Here is a 24484-nt window from a genome sequence, read left to right on the forward strand (position 1 = left end):
GAGTCCTGCAGGTAATTTAGGTGTCTACCATTCTGCAACCCGCTTTGGCACAGCGTGGGAGAGGACTTTGGAAAGTCCCAGGACCGCGCGGGGTTTGGTTCGTGCATCAGCTGAGTCACAGCACTCGGGGGGAGCTGCAGAGGGAGCAGACCACAAAAACAACCACTGTCACCTACTGCATGAGCAGCCTGAAACCTCTTCCAGAGGAAGAGCTGCACCGCAACGTGACAGGGTTTACGCAGCAAAGGAAAGGGAGCTGAGCCTTCCCAATTAATGCAGGTAAATTCACGCCATCTGCAGGAACACAGGGTGGGACACGCTTCCCATGTAGCACAAGGACAGTCAAAGCCCCTCTTCCCCCGGTTCGGGACAACCTCAGCAGAGGATGGGTTTGAACAATGGGCTCACCAGCTCCTTGGGGCACGTCTCCTCATCTGCATCCTGGCCTCATCCCACTGATCTTCTCTGGAGCCTTGAAAAACATCCTCTTGTTCCACCTCTTCCACAGGAGCTTGCTGCCCACTGCCCTGGGGCTTCTCCAGAAAATGCTGTGTATCAGAGAGCTACACCGACTATTTTCTGACTCAGTTGAGTCGGAGAGATGCTGTAGTATAAAGTTATTTGGAAAAAAAACACATGCAGAGAGGTGGAACTAGGAATCAAGAATTTTATTTCATGGTATGAACATGCTTCAGGGACACAATACTGCTATATACAGTGTAATGAATAAAAGTTTAATCATAAAACAAAGAGTAATCAGAAATTAACAGTTAGAAAACCAATAAATAGGAAGAGAAATTATACAAACAAGGAGCAGTTTTTCCTGTACACAGGGCTGGGGAAGCAGAACTGTCGAGGAAGGTGAAAGCTGGACGTGTGCAGACAGTGTCAGTCAGTGAAAGGCACTAAGGACCATTTTCCCCTCCTCTTAAAGAAAGGATCAGGAACAAGTTAAATATGAAATAATTCATTTATACAACATTAAACAACATAAAGCATCAAAAATCTCAAAATTAAGGTCAATGTTCGTTCTGGAATGACGGGAATTTTCTGGTAGGAAGATGCAAAGATGAGCACGCACAATATATTTTATGGTAATATGATTTTTGATAAATAGTATAGAGCAGGTACTGACCTGGGATGAGAATGGCTGCATTAAGCTCTTAAACCCACACAAACCAAAGCCCTCCCTCATTCAAACAAGCCACGGACCCATTCACAGATTGTCCAGGGCTACAGAGAGGGCCCCTATGGTAGCCCCACAAGCCAGACTCCCTGGTTTTAAAAGAAAAGTTCCCAGAACTTCACCACAACACACCAGTTCTAAGGTAAGCCAAGCTGATAGAACACCAGGACCATGACAGTGTTCCACTTAAAGTCCTCTTATAAGAGCGGATATTTTGTTCTCCAGCCCCTGTCACAGGAGATTACAAGCAGATTCTCCAATCTGCCAATTAATAAATAATTGGTTGCACATCTAAGTGTTTTCTCTGCCCCAAGGCTCAGTTAAATACACAGAGTACTATTGTTTTCAGCAGCAGGACTGTAACGTTAAGTCATAAAGCATATGCCTTTAGAGTTAAGTATTAAATATTTTAACTGCAGTGTCATGGATCACAGTAGTATCTTTAAGCCACTGATGTCTGTCAGGTACAAGAATTTTCAATAGCTTTTTGAAAGCACAGTTCAGGAGAAACTCCCTTAAAAACAGATCACTCAACCAATCTTAGCATAAGACATAACACAAGGGGAAACACAACAGTTATCCCTGGTTCTGAGAACAAGCACAGGCCAAAATCACACATCTCTGCTCGGACTGAGAACTGACAAAAGGCCTAGGACAAAACAGCATTTAAGCCATTTTCAGTCTGTCTTGTTTGATGAGAAGTATTAACACGAGACAACCCAACCCTTTCCGAGCAAAGGTCGGTCAGCTCTTCAAGGGCAAAACCAACCACAGCTTAGATCAGACAAAAATTCTGATTATTTACCTCTTTAAATGCTAGGCTAGAGAAAACAAATGCCAGTGTTTGTATTTATATCCTGTAGGAACTTAGGTGACAAAACCAGACCTTGTATGAACTTAGGTGAAACTCCCTCCCCCCAAAAAACAGAGGGCAGCATGTCCTTCTCCTAGGTCATGATCCTGAAAACACATTTAAAAAAAAAAAAACAGGGAAAAGCTAACAATTCATTTAGAATAGCACTGAATGTATCTCCAGAGCAAAACATGCCCTTACAGGACCAGTTTTAACTATTAGAGACCTGTTACAGAGTCACATCCAGTTAAGCATCACGACAGCAAGAATGGGGTCTCAGCTTTTAACTACTCTAAATACTTCACAAAAACATTCCGGTAATGGCAAACGTGGCTACAAGCAAGAACTCAGGACACCTAAGGAGCTGCCTTGTTCTTTCTGTCATGCTTAAGGACTCAATTTCTCCTACGAGTAATCACAGCTTTTAAAATCTCTAGGTAACACTAAGAGTAGATGAAGTTACAGCTAATTACCACCACCCTGGCAGGGGAACCACTACAACGCCTGCAGCTGATGTGCTCCGGCAGGAGTTACAAAGCACACACGAGATGCATTTTCTCTGCGACACAAAAGCAATGTATTAAAGTGATATGTGTCTATTAGCAGCATAAATATCAAAGAAAAGAGCAGCCACCACAAATCAATGGTTATCAGAGACTAGAATTTTTCTCCTCTCAGAGACAGCCAGAAACCCAAGATGATACAATCTACACAGGAACACAAACAGCATCAGTTATTTCAGGGGATGTTACTGTTCTGGGACAATAAGGCAATTCATGCCTGTTTAAATATAGGAAAATCAAATCCACCCTCCAGTTAGAGCACTCATCTGGTGCCCTGGTAGCCAGAGATGAGAAAAATGAACTGTAACGCTCACAGTCCCAAAGGCTGAAGCCAAGTTCCAGCATTATAGCATTCCCCTTCACTAATCTCCGCTGTTTGGATTATAAACCAATTCACATATTTAAAAAAATTCCAGCTCAGAAGCATAAAAAGCAGCCAAAGCAATGCTGCAACATAGCTTTAAAAGGAGGGAAAAGCACGCTCTCTTTTGCCTTTGCATCAAAGGCCTTACTCTGCCCAGTGCCAGCAGATCACACCAAAGAGACAAAAATAAAAGCACTACTTAAACACACTTGTTTTCTGTTGCACTAAACAGAGTGTGGTCCCTTCCCAGAAGTCTCAGACTTTTGTAGTTTGTGTCTCCACTGCTCAACTACTTCCTTTGTATGGCAAACGGAGGGGAAAGGACCATGTATTTGATACATAATGCCATCAGGTTAATAGCCAGTGAGGAGTATTTAAATAAAAGGGTTTGATGCTCTAAATTCAAGGTTCACAGCAACCACATTCAAACATAGATCAGTGCAACAGAGGACAATAGTGAAAGCTGCCAGTTATGTGCAAAGCAGGGTATAAATCAGATTTACCAGCCTTAAATTGTAGGATTTCATCAACCGTTTTGAGCTAACACATCTATAGCACTTAAACACGCATCTAGAACCCTTATTTTCTATACATTTCAACAAGGATTGCCGACAATAGTTTCCCTGCACAACACGTTTAACACATGGAATTTCACAACCATCTTATATACCAGTTTAATATTATGTTAATATAACATACAATATACGGGCAACTAAGGAAAAATACTTTTTTTTAAAATAAAGCTCCATACCAGCAAGGCATGGATTTTACAGCCATGTCAAACTGTGCCATCTCTTGAATTCCAAATTCTGGGCAAGTCTTATACACTCACTGATTTTTTTTTTTTACGGCAATTCTGACAGGTCACACCTACTGCAGCAGAGAGTCAATGACGGCTCCTGGCTTTGCCGAACGTTTTCTGTTTGGAGAGGGGAAAGGGAAAAATAACACCACACACACATCATTACGCTGTCTAGGAAAGGCAGGGACCAGCCACATTTCAAGTCAAAACTACACAGTGTTACTCTTCCACCAAACAAAAATAGCCAAGAAAACCCCTGCTGAAACCTCCCCCAACAGCAGGTTACTTTCCAGTAATAACAGCAGATGCACTGCCAATGCCTCAGATGATAAACTGAACCACAGAACACAGGAAAATAAAGAAGCCAAAAGAGGGGAATTCAGCAAAAGGCATCAGAAAAATTCCCAGACAAGTCTTTCTGAACAAGGTTTTACTGTAGGAAAGAGATTTCAGCTTGGTTCTCTCACACCTGGCACCGGTAAACTTGATACCGTGCAGAGTTTTAGCATTTGTCTTCTTGTTAAGCAAGTGTTTGAAGACTTACAGTAAGTTTGCATGCACAAACTTAAGCCTCCCCTTGGGTAAATCCCCCATTACATATAAATACTCCAAAGTTCTTCACCTTCTACCCGTCTTGGGCCTGGATCTTCCTTTTGAAGTCCTCGGCCTCTCCAGCTTCATCAGAGATTGCCTCAAGCTTTCTTCAGTATACGCAAGGTAAACATGGGAAAGGTCCACTTCAAAGGGCTAAAAAAACGCAAACAAAAAAAACCCCAAAACAAAAACATCAGAATATTTTTTACACACTAATCAACAATGCTCTTGTAACACTAGAAAGACTCATTTCTCCAAAAGAAAACAAAACTGAAATGGGGCAGTGTCCCCGTGAATAGGCAGCAGCAGGCACAGGAGCAGAGCTCAGACCTGCCCAGTTCAATACGTGATTATAAAGGGTCACTCACATCTTTTTCTTTTTTATCCAGGACAGGCGTCTGTTTCCTCATGTTGTTCCCTGTATACGCAACGCATTTCTTAAAGAAAGAAAAGTCTGTTAGTAAAGTCTGCTGTGCACAGTAACACTGGCTACAGCTTTATCCATTTACTTCTGGGCTGGACTGAACCCCTCAGAAGCCTGTGCTAACAAGAGCTTGCCCAGCAGCCAGGCGGGTGCCTTACCAGCTGCCATTCTCCAATGTCTTCGTTCCAGTGAACGTAGTTTTCAATCATTTCCTAGAAATAAATGAGAACAGTAATTGTTACAGACTCACACACTCTACCCTCCAGATGTATTTTCCAGAACATCCATCCCTAAAGGCCTGGACAAGCTGCTTAAGAACAGTCTTGATCACTCCAAGTTGTTTTATCAGGACAGACATACCATGTTCAAAAACCCCCCATCTACACTCTGAAGGCTACAGAAGAGAAAAATACCACTCCCAAACTGTATGTGTTGGAGCTCCCACTAAAACATGGGTTTCCCATTATGCCAATGCCATCAGGATAGCAATAAACACACATTGTAATATGGAAAAAAAATGCAAGATTAAGGGGAAAGAGCTTGTATATTTTCTATTAAATAGCATGCACCATATTTAAGCTCATAATGAGCTTCTGGATATTGGGGTCACAAGGAAAACAAGAAGTGAAGAGTTCCAAAGTTCAGTCTTACTACTTTGTATTAATATCTGACATCAGCAAGCAAAACTTCAAGCACAGTGGAAAAAAGAGGTTTTGAACAGATCCGGACGTGGGCACACAGTGAATGTATCAGTTAAATACATGTGACCTTAAACTTCTTTAAAAACTATTAGGAAAACATGCTGTGAGAGAACCGAGATTAGTATAGCCCTCCGCTTACAACCCTGACGCATTATACACCACTTTCCCTAAACAGATGCCATAGCCATAGAATTATAGCCAAAGTTACCAGAATCCCTGAGAAACACACCAAAGCCACTCTGCATTCATTATTCATACCATTTTTTGGTTTTGGAGCCAAATGCACCCACTAACACTGATCATCTTCCAACAGAACTTCAAGCAGAAATCCACCAGGTTACAAGAGGCACTCGACAAAAGCATCGTTTCTTATTTTAACATCACCTGGTTCTAACAATCCAAATAACAGCACAAACCCAGGAACACAACCCAGTTTCAGCTGCCCAGCTCAGCCGCAGCAAACAATACACACCAACTCAGCAACCAAGCGTCAATCAGTCCGCTCTCAAAGCCTCACGAAGGGAAAAGGCGGCAACTCATTCTGTTTGTTGGACAGAAATAAAGCCAGAGGGCCCAGCGCACCGTGTCTACATCCCAGCCTCAGGTTGTCTTTACCTGGTAGTCCTGAGGAATGAAGTTGTCTATGATGAGCATCTGGAGGCGAAGCTCCCTGCTCAGCTGCCGAATATTCTCTAGTAATCCTTCGATCTCCCTCTGATGCTCTTGTTGCAGATCTGCCATCTGAAGACAAAGCAGGCATTTGAGAGGCAGCAGAGCTAGCTTAAGACATGGTAACAGCCTAAAAAAAAGAACAATCTTCTGCCTATATGAGGGTTTTGGGAAGCTAAAGCAAACTCTGGTTATAAGTACTAGAATACTTATCTCTGAAGAATAAACCCTCTGAAACGTTCCAGCTCAGAGATGGCTGAAAATAGCATTAAGTTCTCAGTTTCATAAAACCAAAACTGGCCTTGTGCCAACCCAAGCTCTGCACCAGCTAAGAGTAGATGAAGAGTGTGCAGACAAATTATATCGCTGGCAAGATTTCAAGGAAAGTCTCTGATCCCAAAGACAAAATGCACTTTTGATGAAGCAGGAACTCTGGATGCCAGCAAAAGGATACATCAATCCAATGTGACTGAGGAAGAGACACAGAGGACAACTGGCAGAAAGGACAGACAGGTAAGAGCAGAGGAGCACTTGGGCTGCTGCCAAGCAGGAGATCGAGCCACCAAACAACTTTTATTTTGTTTCAGAAATAACCAGCATTTTTCCTTGAAGTTCTGGATCTGAGGGTCTCGCACTCTGGCTTGGGGAAAAGCTCTACAACATGCCCCTGTGAAGCTCTGACACCAGATTTAACTAGATTTTTTGAATTACATGAGCCAAATGGACCACAGAGACATTTCTAAATGGATGGCACTTTTTCCAGCATTATTAAGCTGATGCCTTACCGTTCCCAGCCACAGTCCTTCCCGTCATCACAGGTGGAGGATTTCAGACACTCACCTCTGATTTTGCAGCCATAAGCATGGTCCAAACTTTCTTCAGCTTCTTGGTTTTTCCCTGTGCTTCTTCCTGGAGGCTGGTGTACTTCTCCTCGATGTCCAAGCGTTCTTGCTGCGTGCAAAATTTAGCAGACATCCACACATTAACACAAGCAAAGAAACTGTCTGCAGTAGTATTAACAAGAGGAGAAGCTACTTGAACAAAACAAAGCATTTGCCAAGGGCTGGCTCAGACCCACAGCAATCGTACTGCCAATGTGTGGCCTCCAAAGCGCTCAGCTTCTGCCATGCTTTCAGAGCAGATCCATGTTCCATCCACGCGAGCAATGCCAAGGCACACGACAGCGTGTCCTGCCACTGCTATTTTCAGACAGCCACAGCATTTAACCCCACCTCCTTCTCCTCAAGCTCCTTGCGAAGCTGTTCCGCTCTCTTCCTTCGTTCTTCCAGTTCCATATTTGATTCTTCCAGCAGCTTCTCTTGCTCCTCTGCTTTTGCCAGCAGGTCCACTCCTCCTACAATCACCTTCTTCTCCAGTGCAGACAGTTTCTCCAAGAGGGACTGGTGCTCTTGTCTAGAGAGACAGGTAAGCGTAAAACTTTGTCCTACAGTGCTCGCACAGCAGCAGGTCCAGCTCAGTTTTACAGCCCAGACAGCATTCACAGGGCTGGAAAAACTTGTCTGGCTGCCAAGGGTTTAAGCGGGGGTGAGGCAGTGCAAGTGAATGCAGGGAGTTCCCCGAGCTCCAGCTCCCATCGCTGTCTCACAAGCAAAACCAGGTCAGCGGAGAAGTCTCTTCTGCTGCAAGTCCCCTCTGTGAGGGGTTGCAGGTCCCCAGTGATATTACTGGGCTCCCCAAGGTACCCCATCGCCGATGCCCAGAGGCAGCGATGCCCAGAGGGAGCTGCAGAAACGGAAGGGAGTGAGCAGAGATCAAGGCAGGGCAGCTGAGATGCAAACCAGGAACACAGCCTCTGACAGCAGGACTGTCACGGGCCAGCGTGATCTCAGCAGCTTCTCAGCTCCAGGATGGAGAACCCCTACACCCAAAGTCAGAGTGTGCTGCAGGAAACCTGGCTTCTGCACAGCTACTGCCCACTGATCAAGCAGTACAGCTGCTCTTGACACATCTCCAGGATTTGGAGGATTCATCTGTTTCTAGGCTATCTTCCACAACTAGGTAAAGTTAAGAGGAGAAAGAAGTGGCAAAAGGATAAAGTTTGTCTTTTCCAGCTGCTCTAAACTCTGAAAGCAGAGTAAGCTCCTCTTTCACTTCGATAATAGCAAGAGCTGATGTTCAGTTTATACAGAGTTTGACAGGTAACCTCACCAGGCATCTCCAAATATCCATAACCAAGTTGGAGATTAAGGAAGGCAAAACCCACACAACCACACAAACTGCTCAGAGCAGGGTACTCACTGAGCTTTAAGCAAGTCTTTTTCTCTCTTCTCCAGTTCAGCTCTGGCTTTATTTCTTTCTTCTTCTTCCATATCAAGCTTAGTTTCAAGAGCTTTTCTCTCCTCTTCAATCTTTGCTTGCATCTCTACCATCTTATCAGGGGAAACTTTCTTTTTGCCTTTCGAAGAGATAGGGAAAACAAATCAGAAAAATAAGACAGCCTCTGTATCACAGCATTTTTTTCAAGTTTAGATTCAATAATTGCATTTAACAAAAATTAAGTTAATGTCAGCTCCAAGCTGGGCACAACTCAAGTCTTTCAAATCCCATTTTAACATTGACCAGTTGTGACCAGTTCCTCCAGAGAAGGAATGCTATATAATTAACACAACAACATTATGCCCCCAAAATAGAAAAAAATACGAAGAACACTTGGAGAAGGAGCACTGCCCAGAGAGAAGTCTGAGCTGGAAACTCAGATGTTTTAACTATGCAGATCAAGCCAAAGGAAGGAAAAGAGAAGACTGGGTTGACCTACAGCAACAAGAGTTAAACTACCAGGAGTTACATACTCAAATTTCAGATTAGCATCCCCACCACACCCCTCCTTCGCTGCCCATGGGCAGCGAAGGAGGGGTGTGGTGGGGATGCTAATCTGAAATTTGCAGAAGCCCTTATGGGTTTACCCTTCACAAAATCAGCATGTAGCTATTTTAAGAATACACTATGAAAATACAGACACTAGGGAAATTCAGACCAACCCTATGAAAACCAGGCAATTAAAGGAACTTTTTGATGCTATTTGACCTATATACAATGACAACCCACAGATTTGAAAGTACTGAGGTTTGCTGTGATTTATCAGCTGTGTCTTTACAACTGAACTACAACCACAGCAAACCAGACCCTTTGTAATCCTCCATGAAATATAAGCGGCCAGAGCAACTCACTGAATTTATCGGCCTGAAAGGCTGGTCCCAAACACTTGTGATTTTGAAACAAAGGGTAACGCTGCTGGTCTGGGAAGTCACTCTGCCAGTCTTGAGTCAATTTTCATTGTAATCCCAAGGTGCCCAAGGCAGATGAACAAAGAGATCCGTGGGTGTCATTTAGAGAGTGAGCCAGAGCCCAGCCTACGTGCATTTCCTCAAAGTCTCCCACAAGTCCTAAATCTCCCTTTATTCACTACACGTGAATCCATCATTTTCTTGTTTTGCTTTTCTCCACACATGAAGAAAAACCCTCGTAGAATCCAGATGCCTAGAAACTGTCAGAAGCCATTGACTGTTCAGGGACTGTTTTTCACAGTGACATAATGCATATGGTCAGAAGGAAGTAGCTCAGTAAAAGGTTCCCTTCCCTCCAGTTTATGACATTCAGTTTTATTTTTATATATATATCCGACTCTAACAGACAAAATGCACAGCGTTTATAAACATGGGTGCACATGTGCATCTCTGTATACATGTTTGTTCACACACACAAGAGAATTAGTTTTGTACAAGGTTAGTACTGAAGTCTTTGAGCAAACAATGTCTTAATTTCCATCTGCTAAACTTTGGAATCAGGTAATAAGCACTTATTTCTGGATTTGTGGTGGAAAAATCTCTCTAATTAGTCTGAGCAAGAAGCTTTCTGAAAGTACTATACAGAGCTCATCGTCTATATTCTCAGTTTTGGGAAAAAAAGGTAAACCAAACCAAGCTGTAAGACCCTTTCACAAGCTCTGCAATTGCATTATAAGGAGGTGGAAATCAATTACACCAACCTGCTTGATCTTGCATTAGGAGGAAGTAGAAAGCAAATCGCAGAGAGGCAGCATATGCATGAAAAGAGGAGAAAAGAAAATATGTTATTGCTTTGATCATTTTGGACAAAGATTACTAGCATCAGAATGAACATTAATTTTATATGAAAGTTTCTGGAGTAGAAAACAGGATAATCACCACTAAAAAAACCTCCATTACAGCAAACATTAATGCATTGTGATTTTATGCTAAAGCAGAGAAAGTTTCTGTACTTCAGAGCGCTTTGCATAACCAGGATAATCTTCAGCTCACTCTTGCATTCTTCTGCCCATTCAATGCAATGCAGAATCTGAATGTAACATTAGGAGCCTGCCGCAAAGATCATGCCCTAAGAAACAATTAAAGAGAGTAGATTTCTTCTTGTATAAGAGACTTAATGCTCCCCCCCTCAAGAAAGCCAATTCTGTTACACTACCTGTGAAATATTAGCATACAGAAGACTTGTTCTAAGTTTTAATCAAGTTTCCAGCCCAATTCTTTGCAAGATATGTGACAGTTGCACACAGAGTCTCAACACAAGATTTCTCCATTTAATTACAAAGGGTATTAGTAGGTTAATTTGCAATAACTGATGCTTCCATAGAGGTATATAGCCAGTTTTGGTTATTCAAGCAAGAGCAGCAAAAAAGGCAGGACAGGAAAGGGATAACGAAAGACACCACATGCAAAAGCGTCACGCTTGAGGACAGTTAATATCCCAAACCACAGAGAGCCACACTTCTCCTAAGCACCCAGCGCCACTTCCACTACAGAGCTGTCTCCAAACATGCAGGAGATGGACTCAGCCACCCACTGCCACATCAGCAGTTTGCTATTAACTGTCCTCATCCAAACAAAATACTCATGTTTCAAGCAAGCTTTGAGAGCACATTTGAAGCAAGCAGATCCCAAGCCTACCATCATGAGACCCACCAAAGGTCTCCCTTAGGTTGTGATCCTTCTTGACCTGTTCACACACTTTCTCTGAGCTGATGCTTTCCACTAACATAACTGGTAAAAATTAGTGATTGAACTACACAGCAGGAGTTTACAGATTCTCTCCACGGAGGAAGGAGAGCAGACTGCATCTATACAGCATAACCACAACAGTGGGTGAAGTCCCTACAAGCCAAGTCCCGAGATGTGATTTATTTCTTCAGTCATCACTAATTGACTATAGGGTTTTTAAAGGCCCAGAGCCCTGTCTCTGACCAGGAGCAGCTGAGATTTTCCTCACTGCTAGACCAAAATCTAGATCCCTTATTCCTCTGAATTAAGTCCCCCAGTGATCAAGAACTTAATGCCATGGGGCAGTTAAACCCCAGCCACCACTGAGGATTTTATATCATTATCTGCCAAAATAAAGCAAAGCAACCAAGTATTACCACGTTTTCTTTGCAAGTATAAACCTTGTGTTGTTTGATTGTTGACTGCTCCATCCATTTTCTCCAAAACTAATTTTGAGAAGACAGAGTCCAATATAGCACAGCACAACCCATCTCACCTGTCTGACTGTCCTTTCTATGAACTCATATTGTAGCAACTCCCATAAAAAAAGTTAGCTCAGACTTTTTCCTGATATTTTAGAAGGAGTGTTTAACACAGAAATTGCAAACAGGTTTTTTTTTAACCTATTACTTCTCGATTCTCTCTCACGTACCTGGCTAACAATGTGCACATTGACCAACTGTTTCAAGCGTGGAAGCAGCAAAGGAAAAGGCATGCTTTAGCAGAGTTACAAGTTCAGGTTTATCCTTCCAACAGACACAGCGGGGAAGAGTGCGGCATTGCAAAATGGAGTGTGCAGATTATGGAAACGCCAAAGCTTAAAGGACTTAAGAGCTCCCACTCACTAGTGAAGGACTTATCCAGAGGTTTCTCTATGACAGAGCATGTGGAGTCTGAACTACTGCTGCTGCTACTGCCTGGAAAACAGAAATGCGTCCCACAGAAAAACCCAGAGAGGAAGAAACATGCAGATGGGAAGTTAGTTCTAAAGGAAAGAAACCCAGAAGGGTCAGCAACCTCGTTCAAAAACGCACAAATTCCCATTAGGAAGCATTTTCTCAGATCCCTCCCAGACTCAGCTCGCAAAGCCACCATTTCCCAGCACAAAACCGCATGCTCAGAAAGATGCTTCAGTTAAAACCCATCTTAAACCAGCCTACAGCTTAAATCAACATGCCAAGGCAGCTCCCATTTCAAGCAACAGCACAGAAAACCAGATTGTAGTGGAGAAGGCTGTGGATATCTGCAGTAGCAGAGGATTCAGCGACCAGGAGTCCTTTTCAGTCTTGTGTACATGGAAATGTGCCCTTTTTCCCATGGAAGGCAGAACCAGCTTGCACAGGGGGAGTTACTGTGCGTACTCCTGCTGAGCAGCACCCTCCCTTAGGGAACTCGGAGGAGCTTGTTTGGAAGTTGAATGAGTCACAGTTATTTGCCCTCTACTCCTTTCAAGCAGCATTTTGAAGGTGGTTAGAAATTACCAGAAGGTGAAAAATGAAGTTATGACTATGACCAAAGACATAATAAAGGTCATTTACGACTCTACTTGGACAGATACCAAAATGAAGAGAGTGTATCTGAAGCAAGAACTCTTTAACAGGAATTTTTAACCAAATGTGGGTGCATCAAGACAGGAAGGCTGTTCGAATGTCAAAATTAATTTACTAGAGAAGCTGGAAGTTGAGGTGTAGCACTGGGCTTGACTTCTCTACTCCCCATGAAGAAATATCAGAGAGGTTTTGGGGCATAGCAAGCTCCTTGGAAGCCACAGCATCCCATGGCACACAGTGACCTGCAGTTCTAGGTTCAGCAACATCCCCTGGGGGTTAGATGTTATGCAGAAGCTTAACACTGGTGTAGGACAAAGCAAACTTCACCACGGGATTTCCACAGTGCCCCCAAACAAGGGACGTGAAGCTCCCATTCAGCTTTTCAGCTTGCACAAAGGCACCCAAAAGCCAAGTTTTTCCTTTATCAGCATCAACCAGAAGAGTCAGTTAATGAACATCCATAAGACAGATGAATCCTTTGCCTAAACCACAGCCAAAATTCCCCTCCAACCATTCCCATGGTTATAAAAACCACATCTGCCTACCATTAATCTTTGGTGCCTTCTTCCTCCCACCTCTGTGAGCAGGGGAAGTTCCACACCACCAGTCACAAGCCATACATAGCCACCTTGCGGCAACCAGGGAGCCACCACAAAAGAGGATGTCACCACAAGCACAGCTACCCAAGTGGAAGCAGATACTACACAGGTTCAGAGCTGTCCATCTACGGAGACGGCACCAGACAGCTTCGTTTCTAGGAGAGGCATGATAATTGCAGCGGCAGTAGGGCAGCTCTACACCTCCACTTTTCCCAACCTGGCTCTGGCTAGAGTTTCTGACACCAGCTCCTGGATAAGAGGAGACTGGTGGCACTGAGAGGAGTCTCTACTGCCTTACCCCGCCGTTTCTTCCGTTTCTCCCCATCCTCTCCAATCTCCCCATCGTCATCTTCATCCTCCTCTTCAGAATCACTGCTCTCGGAACCAGATATTTCTTCGCCTAGAAGAAGAAAGTGTGCTTGTTCAGTTTGTTACTGTGACAGCAGCATTCATCCAAACCCAGCAGTGTCCGACGGCAGCTTATGAGCACCTGCAGAAGTCATTAACTGCTGAGCAGACAGATTGTCATGGCTCAGGAACCATAAGGAAAATCAAAGATAAGCAATTTAAGGCTGTGAGGTCAGTGTGTATACATTAAAGCTCAAGTGGGTGCTTTTCATGGGAAATAAAGCATCCTTGCACTGCCGAATCATTAAGCTACAGAGTTTTCATAGCAGGATCTCCCCGTGCCTTGGGGTCAGATGAACAAAGTTCACACAGACTTGCTACTTAATCAGACACTTGTATACATCAAGTTAGATGGCTGTTAACTGAGAAAAATGTCCAGTTCCACGAATGTTTGTCACTGTTGCCATCGCAGACACTCTGCTCAGGTGTTTCAGGCAGAGTTTGGAAACCAAACTGAATAGAATCCAACATTTAACATCCCACCCTCCCAGTAACAGTAGCAAACATAAGGCTGTTTGTTCTGTAGCTTAGAGTCTAAAATTTAAGAAACCACCCTCAGCCCACCAGGGCTGAAATACCTACACTCAGTTCCCACTCCTTGAAGGGAGTTACCAACCATTTCCTGCTGCTCCTGACAGGGGCAGGCTCCCAACAGCAAGTTTGGAGTGACTGCTCCAGCTGTTCTGTGCCACAGGCATCTCTCTGGGGAGATGTTGGGCCAAGGTCACTGTTCAGGAAGCTCCCTTGATGTTGATGGACTAATAGCGTCACAAGGCCATGAAGATACAAGGCTTAAAGAAGCTTCTTGTTTCTCTATGCATTCTTCGAAAGTCAGCTCCAGTTTCAGCTCTGCAAATTTGGTTCATTTTTCTCCCAAAAAATGCATCCCTCCTCCTCAAACACACAAAACATTTGACTTTCTGTTACGGTACATTTTAATTTCCTACACCATGCCCAGAGCCCTCCTGCTCCACAGGCGAACCCTGGCACACCAGCTCAGAAGCCATCACTTATCCGAGTGCCAAGTGCCACCTAGAGGACAAAGCCAGGCCACTGCCGGGCCACCACCAGCACCCTGCTGTCCTTGGGACACTGCTCCTGGAACCCAGCAGCGCAAATAAAGCCAGGACACCAACCCACACCAGCTACCAAACTCGTGTCACATCTTCAAATAGCAAAGAATGTTCACACTCAAACAGAACAAGCATCGGAGTTGAGAAAGGAGAAAGGGGAATCTCACCTTCTTCCAGCTTTTTCTTAAGCTCTTCAATTTCTTTTTGAAACTGGCGAAGCAAAGCATCCTTGGGATCTTCATTAATCCTGGCCTTGTTCTTGATGTTCTTGGCTCGGTTTGCATACCTCAGAGTGCTGATAGTCTCATCGTAGTTGTAGTCCGCTGGTCCAATGTTTGCACACTGGGACACACAGAAGACCGAGTTATTGGGGGACAGTGTCAGAGCCCCTACAAGTAACTTCAGTGACCCATCCCCAGCTCTGCCAATCTCACACTGCTACTCTTTCCCAAGCTTTCCTGCTGCTTCTACACCAAAGCTGCTTTTGGCTACCCAAGCACAGCTTTTACTTGATCTTACGCACATGTGTACGTCTGCACTGTGTTTAAAACTTCATCTGTACAGAGGCAAAGAGAAAATATAGAAAAAAAAATATTAAAACTTCTGAGCTGCAAACAGCTCTGAAATTAAGAGGTAAATGCCAGGCTGTTATCATGGCAAAGTCACTATGCTGTCCCTGTAAAAATGCAGCTCGACAGCTGGCACTGGAAAGGGCATTTCTCAGCTTACCATCATGGTTTTGGAGTTGCCCCCCAGAGAATCCTGAAGGAGCCGTGTCAGTTTGGAGTTACGGTAGGGCACGTGGGTGCTCTTGCCATCCACCAGTGCAGAGATAACGTTCCCCAGTGTGGAAAGAGAAAGGTTGATCTTCGTGGCTTCCTTCAGTCGCTGCCCCGTGGCTCCGGTTTTTGCCTGCCTTTCAGAACCCTGGAAAAGGAACAAGAAGCAGCAGGAGTTACAATAGATCTTCTAATACCTCTCTCTGCTCCAAATAGGATCAGCTACATGCTAGCAGCCATGCCACTAACCTCAACAATCATTAGAGAACCTGGCTAAGTACCTCAGACATCGTTAAAGAGACAAGTCAAACAGGCCTCAACTGATAATGTTAGGTGGGAAAATGGACATTTTTGTCCCCACGAACAAAAATGTTACGAGAAGCAAGTCAGCAGTTACAGGGCACCTCAGCTGTAGCTGCTAAGCACCATCTCCAGCCTTTCTTATCAGTAGATCAAGGGAGAAAAGCAACACTGCAACTACTTTAAAGAGTTGCATAGAGTAACCTAAACATGCATCATGTAAATAAAGTTAACATGAAGACACCGAATGCTTTTAGTCTCCCCTTTCCTGCATTTTCTCCAAGGAACGATACTCCAGTGTAAAGTTTGGGCTAAAGACACATTTTACCAGCACAATTACATTGGTTCAAAGTGAGCAACAGAGGGACCAAACTTGCAAGCGATGCACTGCATGGTCACAACCCTCTAAAAAAAACCCCACAAAAACTCTTGTAAAGACCCAGTTCTTCTGTCCAGAGAGCTCTTTCCAATGTAGTTTATCCATGTAATGATTAATTTATAGAAGCAAGAGAGCCCTTATATTTGGACAGGCTCTAGCTACTCCAAAGACTCTTCCTGGAACACCTCTGATTTCAGGCCCCGAGTGAATACTTCATAGAAGACAAGTGTTAAACAGAAGCCTGGGCTTTAGCTGTGAAACACAAGACGTGCCCTTTACTGCACCTTCAACAGTGCATAAATGAGCAGCAATGCCCACCACACGTTACAACAGACCCAGCTGGTCCTACTCACTGCAAGATCGACGAGATGTAGTTTGCCCATGCGCACGTGCATGTTTCCATCGACACCCTTCTCACTGCACTCAATAGTGATGGTGAAGATGGCATGTGAACGGGAGCTGTGCTCGTTCATGTTTGTGGCACCAACAGAACCTTTTCATAGAGAGAAAAAGCAATGTCGTCTTCAGAATTAATCACACACTCCTCTAACACTCTTCCGGCTCTCAAAGGAGACTTATCCCCGTCTCTTTACCCAACCCTGTTTCTCAGAAGACGGAAGAGGGATGCTCAGATTCAGCAGCAAACTGTGTTCTTGGGTACTGATGCTGCAACACATCTCCAATCTGGACTAGCAGAAGTGTTACAGCTGCTTTAAGTCTAAGTCAACCACAGACTCCCATCCCAAGAGCATGAGTAGTTCTCACCTGTTTCTTTAACACTACAGAGATCAGTAGCCTAAAGGCATTCACAGCTGATCCCTGAAAACAGCTGTATTTTGAGAAATAAGAACACAGCAATCCCTGCCAAGAGCAAGAGCAGTCAGGACTTTAGGTCATAAAAGATCTGAGCTTAACTAAGAATGGGAAAACATAAATCACTTCCCACTCACAGCACAGTGCTAGCTGTTGCCCATCCTGATCAGAACTGAAGAGGGAAAGGACCAAGACACACACTAGTAGTTCTGACAACGTTGACTGCCCTCATCGTATCCTCCCCTTTGCTGTTTCCCCCACTGGCACCGGCCGATGTGGGAGGCACAGCCTTCATTATCTCCTCCTGTACAAAAGGGGTTTGGGAGGAGATACCCTTTTTGCCCTGGTCAGCTGAACAATCTTTCCAGCACTAGGACTAGGATCTCTTACTGTGGTCTCATCACCAGACCTTTGTTCTGTCTGAGCTATAAACCTGCCCACAGCAAGGCTACGTACGGTTCTTGTGGCCCAGAGTCATGATTCTGTCCATATCATCTGCATTGTTTACGACATAAGCTGAAAGGTCTTTGATATAAACTCCCACATCAGGTCTCTCTTTAACCTAAGAGAGAAACAGTTTAGACTGAGCATCCATAGGAGATCCCAGATAGCAAATTTCAAATTTACTCCTCCAGGTTCTGGTTTGCACATAAAACAACCCAACACTCGGAATCGGAGCAGCTAAGGAACCAAGACTCATGCAGGACAATATTCTACTGGTTTCCCCTGGTGGCAAATAGTGACTTCAAATCTCAGTATCCAATTCCTAGAAAGGCTTCTGAGGGTTCTTTGGGGTAGAAGTGCAGGCACAAAACTGACTGAGATGGAACAGCCAGTTTCTCACTATACAGCTGACCGAGTGGAAAGGATTCAGAAGAGTCAGCATTGCTGTCCAGTATGTTAAAGGAAACCGTACATGTGCTGAGCAGCCCAACCTCCCACTTCCCTTCAAGTGCTTCTCTGGTCTTTAAAATACAATATTGCTCACTGATTTAAAACAGTCACATTCAGAAGGGAAGGCTCACCTCTAATCTCTGTGTCTGGTCTTTTCCCAGCAGGTCCCGCACTTCTTCATTGTAAATTTCCAGGTAAGACACACGGACTAAAAACCTGAGGACAAACAGTTGGGCAGCTTTCTTAGTCCAACAAACACAACTACGGAGTGTAAAGAAAATGCAGTGACAGTCCAACACAATCCTGCTACCCCGTCAAGAACCGCCTGAGTAGGAATACTTTGAGCTAGGGCCAGAGGTACCCTTTCAGTCACCACTGTCAAGGTCAGGCTCCTACGACAGATGGACAGACAAGCGACAGAAGCACTGAAGAGAAGCTCTTTACCTTGTATCCCCCTCTGCCTTGGCAATGTGACCAAATATATGGGCAAAGGAATTGGGAATGATGCCTCTAAGCTCAGGAACTGCTCGGACCCCTTCCATGGTGAAAGTTTTGCCTGTTCCAGTCTGCCCATATGCAAAAATAGTACCTGGAGGATAAGAAAAATATATGAACTGTAAGAAGTTGCAGACTTCATCCCTTCTTAGCCTGAGAGCACTAAACGCCTCTATTTTTAAGGAGCTGAAATTTCCCTCCCACTCCAGTAGACACTGTTCAAGGCCAGGAGCAACAGAAATGCTGGATAACCACAGCAAACAGGGCTGAGCCACTGTTTTCTCCAGCCTGCCAGATATCTAAGAAAAAGTCAGCTTGTTTTAACTGCGCAAAGTGATTAAAGTATGAAATGCTAGTACACTTAGGTCTCACACACAAATAATTAAGGCAAGCCCAATTAATAACATGGTCAATTAGAGGAAGATGATTATATACCAACTGCAAACCCAACTACTGCTAGTGCTCTAAGCCGCAGCAGAAACAGCGTGAGGCTTCTACAGCACAGGCCACAGCACAAGCCCAGTTCTGAACCTGCAGCTACAATTTGGACTCAATCAGCCTGCACAGGAAGGCATCTGGAAAATTTACTGAGATCCCAGACTCCGGTACTCCAGAAACATACTGGTTCTTAAGTTTAGCCTAGCACTGCTGGAAACTCAAGTTTTCCTTGTCAAGCCACTAACGTTACAGTTTGGAAAAAGCTGAATAGACTATTCCAGTTGGAAGGGACCTACAATGATCACCGAGTCCAACCGCCTGACCAATTTAGGACCGACCAAAAGTTAAAGCATGTTAAGGGCATTGTCCAAATGCCTCTTAAACACTGACAGACTTGGGGCACTGATTACCTCTCCGGGAAGCCTGTTCCACCCTCTTGGTAAAGAAATGTTTCCTAATGTCTAGCCTAAACCTTCCCTGGTGCAGCTTTAAACCGTTAATTTCTGAACTTTCATCAGCTGAAACCTGGGTGTGTTAGCACAAAAGCTTATTAGGCATTTTACAAACCTTTAAAAAACTTTGTAATCCATTGTTGTTTACAGCATACTGTTATGGAACGCAGTAATTTGCTTCCTTACTAGTATCTGCTTTCCTTTACATAATACATTTACATGCATAACAGACACACACACAAATCACGGTCATACTCTTCCCAGATGTGGGAAGCAACAGATTATCTGTGGGGCAGAGCACATTATCTGTGTTTAACTAGTCATCTTAGTTTAAAGCAGCAAAGTTTAGCAGAGAATATGCAGCAGTGCTATGCACAAGCCTGGTATGCATACCTAGTTACTGCAGGACCGTGGCAGCTGCCTGGGTAATGAAACTGTATAGTGAAGAGCCGCTGAGACTTCTGATAATGAGATAAAGCGTATATCTTTTGCAAACAGAAGATACAGGATAAAAACATACAGCTGACTGACATACAGCTGGGCCTTGTTCATCACCCATCTCCCACTGGTAATGAGCACAGTAGGTGCAACCACTCAGTACTCAGAACAGCAAGTACCTTCGGGCTATTTTAAGCTAGAGGCCACACCAGAAACAATACAGGGCTGCAGCCCTCAGAAAGTGAAACTCCCTTAAATAAGATCAGCAGGAACTCCACCAACACAAAGATTAGGAGACAGGATCCTTGACTTAAAACAACAAGGGACTTACCATTGTATCCTTCCAGGACAGAGTCAATTATAGGTCTTGCAGTTAAATTATAGACATCCAGCTGCTTACTCTCTGGTCCAAACACTGTGTCAAACGTAAACGTCTTGGGAGGCTCATTGGAAGAGTCTGTTTTATGAACAGTTATCGTTCCTCTCATTTCATCTACGTTGACTGCCATTTTGTAGCCCGTAGCTTTCTCTCGTTCATTAAGAGGCCGGCATCGAACAACAACCTTGACATTATCACAGCTCTCTGGTTTGTCCAGCTTCTCAGGCTTGTTGATCTACAATTATTGGAAAAGGCAAAAAAAAAAAATACACAGGCTGTAACACTACTGTTAACATACCTGTGTGTTTAAGCACAAACGCTGGTGCATCAACTCAAGTAGATGCATACATCCCCACAGGATCATGAACTTGGGGACTTAAAACCAGAACTGGTTTATAATTAAAGCTGAGAGAATGACGTACACATACTTAGTCACTGCAATCTTCTTCTATTTGCTAACGCGGGAAGTGATTGAGTAAAACTGGGGAACTTCACATTGGAGATCATCTACGAATTTCGCCAAGAAACAATTTAATGCTTGCAAACAACCTGCAACCAGTTTGCTAGAAGTAGGCTCCATTCTTTTACACTAACACTGTTCGTGCTTTCTCACTGGAGCACACAAGTCTCACACCTTACAGGTGACAAAAGCAGATACCAGTGAGCACTGGCTGAAGGAAATTCACGTAAGTTCCACGCTGTACTTGCTGAATTTCAGAATTCATTTAGAAAATTCAAATGTTATACTGTAAAACCTCACAAACGTTTTCTTTCACAAAGCAGCTAAACACAAATTTTGAAGCACCGCTGATTAATTTGATGACACATGCTCATCCTGATTAAGTTAGTCTAAAACCCATTTGATCTAGTAAAGTTTAAGGCACTACCCTCGGTGATAGGCGCTGTAGCTGACCAAAGCATCTACCTTGGATGTCAACAAGAAACAAACCCCGTTTCCAAGTGCCTCTCCCACCAGCTGCCATCTGCCCAGATTCCTCTCAGGCCCTGGGAGAGGCCAGGAACAGCTTCTTCTGCCCTGTGAGAGCAGATTGCTGCTTGCCCTCCCCTCGGTGGGGAAGGGACCCTGCAGCCCCATTCTACCACCGCAGCTACGAGAGAGTCTCTGAAATCAGCTACAGAATTAGCAAGCCCCGATGAGCCACACGCTACCCCTCCATGGCGCTGTCACCCACAGCCTCCCGGAGGCAGGCAGGAGGCAGAGGGAAGGCCGCCCGAGCCAGACAAGGCTCTGAGGGGGCTGACAAGGCCCTTCAGCCCTGCCGCACCCCGCCGCTCCTCCTCCCTGCCGCTTCCCCGCTCGGGGGGGAGGCCGTTTGCCCGCGCATCGCCCCCGGGGGGGGTCGGGAGCGGAGGCCAGAGCCTCCCGCGAGGCGAGGCCAGCCTTGGCCCCTCGCCACCAAGGGGCGGCCGCCCCAGGGGGACTCTCCCCACCCGCAGCCCCCTCGCCCCACCGGCCCCGCTCCGTCTGACAGGAGGGCACGCGCCGCACGCCATCCCCCACCCCACCGCGCAGGCGGCCGCGGGGCCTGCGAACCCGACCCCCCCTTCCCCCGCCCCGCCGCTCCTGTCAGCGACCGCCCCAGCGAACCGGACACGGCACCAGGGCCGGCCACACCGCGGCCCCCGAACCCGGCGCCCCCGGGGTCCGCCATGGCGGCAGGGCTCACCGGCATGGCGGCGGCGCGCGGGCAGGGAGCGGCGCCGGGCGCGAGGCAGCCGCCGGGCGGCACAGCGGAACAATAACAGCACCGCGCCTGCGCCCGCCCCCAGAGCCCGCCCCCCTCCCCCGCTAGCAGCCAATCACCGCGCGCTGCGGAGGCCACGCAGCCAATGGCTGGCGGGGAAAGGAGGGGCCCGGCCTGCCCCGCGCGGCCATAGGTGCAAGGCCCCGGCCAATGAGGAGGGTGGGCGGGGCGTCGCCATGGGAACGGCGCGGGGCGCGGGGCGGGGCGGGGCGCCGCCGGTGTCACTGCGGTTCGATGGCGGAGGCCTGGCCCGGTGGTCCCGGGGCTCTGCCACAGGGCTGCGGGGGGCTGTCGTTTTAGGCCTGACGAGGCTCCGGGACTGACAGGCCTCCGTGGGGCTGACAAGGCTCTGGCGGGTCTGACAGGGATCCTGGGCCTGACGAGGCTGAGGGAGCTGACGGGGCTCTGGGCCCGACGAGGCTCTGAGGGGTCTGACAGGGCTCCGGGGCTCTGAGAGGGCTCCAGGGATTCTGACAGAGCTCCACTGGCCTTGACAGGGCTCCGGGAGATCTGACAGGGCTCCAGAGCTGACAGAGCTCCGGGGCTCTGGCAGTGCTCCAGAGCTGACCAGGCTGCAGCCCCAGCCCGTTCTCCACACAGGCAGAAAATCTGCCTCTTTTTCCCGACCCCTGATCAGTGTCTCACTCCCCTCCTAGGTGTTTCCGCACCCCCAACTCTTTCTGTTGGCAGGTCTCAGGGTCTCCTTCCTGCCCCTCTCCATGCTGCCTTTGCTCTGGACACCAAGACCTGGGATCCCAGAGCAAGGCCAGGAATAACCAGCAGTGAGCTTCAACCACAAGAAACAAACTGAGGGCTGTAAGTCGGTTGCGCTGTGTTTTTTCCGGAAGGCTGTTGGGGGGGAGCAGGAACGTGAGCAGGATTGATGCAGAGCTTCCAGAAGGGTTTCTGATCTCACCCACCACACTCACCGGTGTATCGCAGGGCCGGGAACACGCCGGTAATGACAGGATGGGGCTGTTCCCTCACACCCAGCTGAGCGTCCCCAGGTGAGTCAGGAAGCTCGAGGACAAGGTGTTCAGCAAACACAGTCGCTTTGCTACTTATACGTTGCCACAGTATTACTCAGAGCTGCGCTGTATGCAAAGGTTTGTAGACTAATAGAGTAAATTAGCACCCAAAAATGTATAACCCAGAGGGCTGGTGAGAGAATGGGGAGTTGTGTGTGGGCAGACAAAGGCAAGGAACAAGAAAAGGTTTAACGTAAAGTATTGGAACCGGCTCCCCAACAAGGAATGCCACGTGAGGAAAACAAAGGGAACCAGGAGCCAAGGGGAAAGCTGAGGAGAGCGGTCATGAGAAGTGGAGAGACCTTGGTTGGAGGCAAACATGGGGTGAAACACGGATGCTGGCAGAGTGGCCCAGCCCTGGGAGGGGACAGGGGAGCACAGGCTCCATGAAACACAAAACCAAGGATCCTTCCCAGTGTCTGGAAGGTGTTGGGGGTGATGTGGATGCAGCAAAAGGGTATTTTGGACACGGCCATGGCAAAGAGAAGGGGCAGTGCATCTGTTGAGGCAATAACTGACACCAGTAAAGGGGGCAGGTGTGGAGTTGGAGGTTATGCTGAAGGTTACTGTGTTTTTCACCGTGGCAGAACTTCATCCCTACCGCAGGAACATGCGGCTTTGCCTGGCACAGCCAATGATCTCTGTGAGACCAACCCACATGGGCTGAGACAACGTTCACTGGGGAAGCGGCAAGCGGTTTGGACTGGGAGAGCAGGGATCTGGTGATCCAGGGGAGCCATTCCCAGTGAGACCACACCAAGCCGTTCCCAGTGAGACCACATGCGGTTTCTGCTTTCAGTCAAACACACATCAGCTTAGGAAATGTAGACGTTTCCAGAGGATTCGGGTCATTTGGGGGTTTTAATGGAGCTGTAGAGATAATGGTGTGACCTTCTCAAAATCACTGATGAGGAATCCCACATCCACCACTCTTTCTAAAGAAAAGCAGATATTTTATATGTAGTAACATCTTTTTTCTGCTGTTAAAGAGACACCAAATGAGAGCTGAATGTGAAACAAGGTAAGGGTAGTAATACATGCTCTTCGACCCAAGGTTACTCAAGCCTTTACACAGCCCGGGAGGGAAAAAGCCTGACTGCACTGTTGTTTTGCCATCTGACATGTTTTCTTTCATCATGGGCTTCCCCTCAGGGAAAACAGACGACAGGATTGCTCTTTCTGCAAACAAACAAGTCGTATGGCTGCTCCCGAGTTAGTTCTCAGCGTTGGAAAGGCATCACGAGAGGAAATCACGCTTAGCACAAGGAGCTGGGATGTTGCTTTGTAATTCTTTTCGTGGTTCTGACAGCGGCTCCCATCAGGGAAACTGGCTCAAAGATTTGCCACGAAGTGCCCTGGGCCTCCAGAGAGCTCAAGACGCGCCTTCGTCCTGGAAAATGCGTTGGCCAGAGATGTGAAGATTTGGAAAGTGCCAGTTTTGCAGAATCTCGCCCTGGGGGTATTCTCCCCTGCCCTCTCTGGGAGTGCCTGAGGGACTCTGCGG

At 46.2% G+C, this 24484-nt stretch overlaps 1 protein-coding gene across 1 annotated transcript; it reads right to left on the bottom strand.

Moving 5' to 3' along the window:
• Positions 1-3741: 3741 nt before the first annotated feature.
• Positions 3742-21859, bottom strand: KIF3A (kinesin family member 3A). The gene is made up of 19 exons (XM_074156138.1): positions 21734-21859; positions 20139-20421; positions 18429-18573; positions 18116-18200; positions 17547-17652; positions 16631-16770; positions 15549-15746; positions 14987-15161; positions 13637-13738; positions 12035-12106; positions 10163-10171; positions 8416-8572; positions 7389-7569; positions 6997-7107; positions 6103-6228; positions 4945-4998; positions 4731-4799; positions 4391-4515; positions 3742-3885 (listed from the first exon to the last, which is right to left on the bottom strand). Exons 1-19 carry the CDS (start codon positions 21857-21859, stop codon positions 3837-3839), a joined length of 2313 nt encoding a protein of 770 aa, XP_074012239.1. The 3' UTR covers positions 3742-3836.
• Between the last annotated feature and the right edge of the window lie 2625 nt (positions 21860-24484).

This window comes from Numenius arquata, chromosome 11, assembly GCF_964106895.1.
Source record: "Numenius arquata chromosome 11, bNumArq3.hap1.1, whole genome shotgun sequence".
In the NCBI taxonomy this organism is placed as follows: Eukaryota; Metazoa; Chordata; class Aves; order Charadriiformes; family Scolopacidae; genus Numenius; species Numenius arquata.